The sequence below is a fragment of the Papaver somniferum genome, chromosome 2, assembly GCF_003573695.1.
Source record: "Papaver somniferum cultivar HN1 chromosome 2, ASM357369v1, whole genome shotgun sequence".
Taxonomy (NCBI): Eukaryota; Viridiplantae; Streptophyta; class Magnoliopsida; order Ranunculales; family Papaveraceae; genus Papaver; species Papaver somniferum.
Genome location: NC_039359.1, coordinates 78,891,108 through 78,896,165, shown reverse-complemented (window position 1 = coordinate 78,896,165; position 5,058 = coordinate 78,891,108). Strand labels below are relative to the sequence as shown.

Genomic DNA, 5,058 nt, shown 5'->3' with positions numbered 1-5,058 from the left:
CCTTTTTCCTTCCGGTTTCTTTTCCTTTGGTTTTCTTTTTTGGAACTCATTTTTAAAAAATCGCTCTGGTCTGCTCTCTACAAAAGGGAAGAAAGGATTTTTGTTTTGTGAATGAAAAGGGGTAGGAAACAAGGATATTTATAGGCGGTAGAGCACCGACCATGAACGGTCGAGCGGTGTAGTCTCCACCGGTTATTTTTTTCCCCATAATGACGTGTGACAAAATCACAATTTTACAACTTACCATAGGAACCGGCCTAAGTATCCCAATCACGCGTTCTTTAAAAAAATGATGCTTATAGCCCGTGCTTCTTTTGTTTTTGTTTTTGCTAAATAGCCCGTGCCATTTGGCACGAGTCATTCCCTAGCAATTAAACAAATCTGATGTCCGTCTCTTGACTAATTAGAGATTGAAACATCTTCAGTGCCAGAGTTAGGGTTTCACTTTGGTTTTCACTCTACTTTCAGCTACTAGAACTAAATCGCATTCACTAACTCACTTTCAATTGAAGTTTCTAAGACTAAATTTGGGTAATAATTCTTCAAATTTATGATCTTCCAGTTAAATTTCCTTCTTCAATTCAGCCTCAATTTGAGTTATTCACTCTGTTACAGTGATTTCAACTGATCTAAACTTAATCACGTAAGTAAGAACACAAATTCTCTATGCACTTCCAGGAATAATGATTAGTACTGAATTAGCCAAATATTGAAGAAATTAGCTAACAGATTCAGAGATTTTGGAAAAATGATGATAATTATAGCAACAGTGATATTGGGCATTTTATATGGAGCTTATCTTTTGATGCCGCAAGGGCGTAAACCCGGTAATATATTTGTACTCAGATTTTGAATTTATCTTCAGCTAAAGACTAAAATTCTGACTTCTAATTTGATCCATTCTTTGTACAGGTAAAGTCGTAGCGGTCAAGTCGAATGCTAAGGTAATTCACAATTTATCTTGACTTCCATGAATGAAACCTTTGTGTGCTTCACTTGATTTTACAATGTTGATTCAACGATATGCTTATGCGTATCATCTGGGATTTCATTTTGCAAACACTCTTGTTTCTCTTCCTTAGTAATGGTGAACTTGTAATTGTTATAAGCTTTCAAATGTAGATCTTAATAGGTATGAAGGTGGAATTAGTAGAGGTGGAAGTTAAGAGATAAGAAAGCTAAAATTTTAATAATTTGCGATCTGATAGACAAAAACACTTATTCTAAATGACAGTACTACAAATAGACAGCTTAAACTAATAATCTCCTTCTAAGTCAGTGTTGAAGGATGTAAGCTCACGCTGAGTTATCATTTATCTTGCAATAGCCTTAAACTATTATTTTGGTGTGGTACTTATTTAGCTATGTTGTTGTGCAAGTTCTGTAATTAAAATTCTGATACAATCAATTAAGTGATTCTTCTTCTGTGTTGTTGAACCAGTGATATATTGCCCAGTTCTGCTGAATTTTCTAGTCTAAGTTATATTGGTTCGTTATGAATTGAGAATTGTTGATTCGTGTCATTAGTTTTATGATTTATCCTGAAGAAGAGGATAGGAGCTAAGCCAAATATTTATCAACTAAGCTAAAGTAGATGATACTTCCATTACTTATTAAGTTAATTTCAGTTTTTTTTTTTTTTTTTGTACTTGAATCAACAGTCACAAGCCTTTTGTAAATGCAATATCGTTTTCAGCTCTACTTGATCAATCATTATTGGCTTTTACCGCTTCTCAACTCTAAACGGCTGGGGTTGTGAATAACTTACTATTCATACTCCTAGACCAATTTATAACAATTTCAACTGGCCACCCAGAGTCGTGGTTTGGAGATTGAATTTGGGAGACCAATGAACATGTAAAAGATGCAAACCTAAGCATGTTCGGTGTTCAGGTTGCACACTCTCAATGGTCAGGATCCATCGGATACCCTCATATGGTCTCCCTAGTTTTGTCAACCCTAATTTGATGCCATAATAAGGTTTTAATAACTGAGATGAAGTTAAATATATGAAGGTATATTATCCGAGATGCTGATGATTCCTTCATCTATAGTGGTATCTCAAAAATTTGTATACACGTGTATCTCGTTTCCCATACCCAATATACTGTTAGGAATTTCTTTTTGAAATGCTTCCAAGAGTTACTTATCTGTAGCCTGTCCAGCTACAAGTGCATTATTATTTTTTGATTTGTATTCTTTAAAGTTGAATGGAAAAATATTATTACTTCCTGCGCTGCTTCAGCTATCATCGTATTAGTAGAAACTGTAGTGGAATTGATGAATTTATAACGGGCACTCTTTTGACACGCATGTGCTGGTTTGTGGTACAAGTTTATGTTTCTGTCATGTGGTAACCTCTTTCGTGGGCAACTTACATTCAGGAGTCCAAACTGTACACGCGTGAGGAAATCGCTTTACACAACAAGAGGACAGATTGTTGGATTATCATCAAAAACAAGGTAACATACTTTTCCCTATTCGCTTAATTAAAATTAGCATTAATCATCAGTGAACCAGACCACATAACTATTCAATGTTAGGTATTCGATGTTACTCCTTATGTGGAGGAACATCCAGGAGGTGATGCCATTCTGGTGCACGCCGGAGATGATTCAACTGAAGGATTTTACGGGTATGCATTTAACGTCCTTGTACCAATAATTTATCTTGTTGTTCAGTGTTAATCTTGTAGCCCTCAAATCAGTCTTATCTTCACGCGACATGTTTATTGGAAGTTTAACCACCCACCTTAACGTTGCCCCCCATTTGGTCTCAATCGAAAGGGTGGAGAGGGAGAGTGCTACTTTTAGATCCATGCAGTTGACGCATACTCTTCTTAGTAAACAACTTTCATGAAAACGATTTTAACAAGTTTCAGTTCTATAAAAATCAAACACATCCATTCTTCTTTGTCAAAAGATAAGTTTTTCTCAACTTCTCATGTTTGCGATGATTGTTCGTGTGTTACAGGCCACAGCATGGTACCCGTGTTTTCGACTTGATTGATGATTTTTGCATTGGAGAGTTGCAACAATAAATTTGTGGAACCAAGCAGGCCTGACCCAAAAATGCAAAGTCTGATCTGCTAAAAAGTTCAGGTCCATACCAGAAGCAATTTTTTTTTGAAGCACCATATCAGAAACTTGGTCTTCTACTAAATGTCTACAACTGTAAGCTCAATATCAACTGGTCACCTCTTTGAATACTTACATTAATGTGAATTCATTGTTCTTGTTATGATTTCCTTTTAATCTTGTAGTACCATTATTGACAACACTACCATTATCTTTGATTCCTTTTTCTTTATTAAAGGGTTTTTGAAATTACTTCAAAATGACCGTGTTTTATTTTATCTGATAGCTCCTTTTAAAATTTAAATTTTCTTTAAATGAATAAATCACATTTGCTCAACTCTATTATTTTTTTTTCCCATATCCAGACCTCCTACAAAAGCAATTTTGATACATTTCCCTTGCAGGCAAGTGAGAGCGATGTGTGACCGAAAACACGAAGAATTGTGAATCGACGGACAACCATGAACCTAAAAAGATGAATAACTTTGCAGATGCCTCTTGTTAAAAGATGACTCATCAAGAAAGAAAAAAAAGATGGATCAGTTTTCTTAAACTTGCTTTCCTTGTGTTTAGTTCCTTTCTTAGTTCAGGCCCACTGAACTATTTGAACAAGATTAGTATTTCTAGTTAGAATCCAAACTTGATAAAAAGCAAAATTTCTCCCTTTGTGATACTGAAAGGGGAAGAAAGCAAGGATAAGAAGACATTCCCAAGCAAGATGGCAACATCAGAGAGAAGTATCAAACGATTTAGGGTGGGAAACCATATGTGTTGTCTTGATTCTTGGAACAGCCTGATATGGACCAGAAGGCGATTGGTTTACTAACTAAAGCTAGTCATGGTTATCAACTTGGTGTGTTGGTTGGTGGGAATGAATATGACATATTTTTTGTGCATAGTTGGTTGGTAACTAGGTGGTACCATTGTTATTGTTAAGACCATGCGCACTTGACCGGCAAGTTGGCCGTGGACTAGTGTGAAATTGTGCGCATTGTTTGACATTAGCCACTTCCCGAAAGATTGTGTTACGTCGCCCAACCTGCAATCTTTCATTTTCACGATAATTCACATTTAACTGGACAAACTTTCTGCTCAAGAGTGATTTGGGTTTTCACTTTATGGGCATGCACCATATCACGACTCGATACAAATATAAGATGCACAACATGGAACGCAAAAAAGACTTGAACCCTAATAGCACCTATGAGTAGATAGGTGAGAGTGAGGAGGAAGAGCACTAGTTTGAAGCTAGAGGAGTTGAAACTCTTAAGCTAAGCCCCCACTTGAAACATTGTTTAGGGCGTTAGACTAGGTACATTTTAGTGGAACTTATTCTCTAATATTCCCTTTCATAATAACCTTACTTTTGTAATTAAAAGAGATAAACCAACTCAAATCCACTCATATCAAATGGACACGCATTTTTAACTTTTTTTTTCTCACTTTATATAAAAGGAGAGACTAATAACCACATCAAAGCTCGACTTAACCTTCCAATCAAGTTCCTAAAGTTGAAGAAGTCATTATCAAGCCAAAAGCAAAGCATACTTATACAAATGCACCTCTCTAAACCATGATTATTATATACGATTAGCTATTGATGAACCATTTTTCTTCAAGAAACACACTACTAAACGCCACATATTATAGTTGGGGTCCAATGATCTTGTTAAAGCTAAAAATGAAAATATGCATAAAGAAACAATTTGTTCTTTTGCATCACGGCTTTTTATATATATCAAACCGTGATCCATAGGTTACTTCAAAATGGGGGCTCCTGTTTATTAGTGCGGGGAGGAATAAGCCATATAGATTAGCTAAATAGGTGGTGCATTAAGCGTAGCACCCTGCTCGAGAGGGTGGGTGGGAAGCAAGTTGGGGCATCTAGCATTCTGGCTAGGTTTACTGTTGTTTTAGTGGTTCTATAGAATCATCGCAGCAGTGAGATAGATTTTGAGGGAAATCATTTTTGAATCATGGG

At 36.0% G+C, this 5,058-nt stretch overlaps 1 protein-coding gene across 1 annotated transcript; it reads left to right on the top strand.

The window, feature by feature from the left end:
- Window positions 1-388: 388 nt before the first annotated feature.
- Window positions 389-3,331, top strand: LOC113348137 (cytochrome B5-like protein). Its single transcript, XM_026591841.1, has 5 exons — window positions 389-827; window positions 913-944; window positions 2,385-2,462; window positions 2,544-2,635; window positions 2,974-3,331. The coding sequence occupies exons 1-5, from the start codon at window positions 749-751 to the stop codon at window positions 3,038-3,040; spliced, it is 348 nt and encodes a 115-aa protein (XP_026447626.1). The 5' UTR covers window positions 389-748; the 3' UTR covers window positions 3,041-3,331.
- Window positions 3,332-5,058: the final 1,727 nt, after the last annotated feature.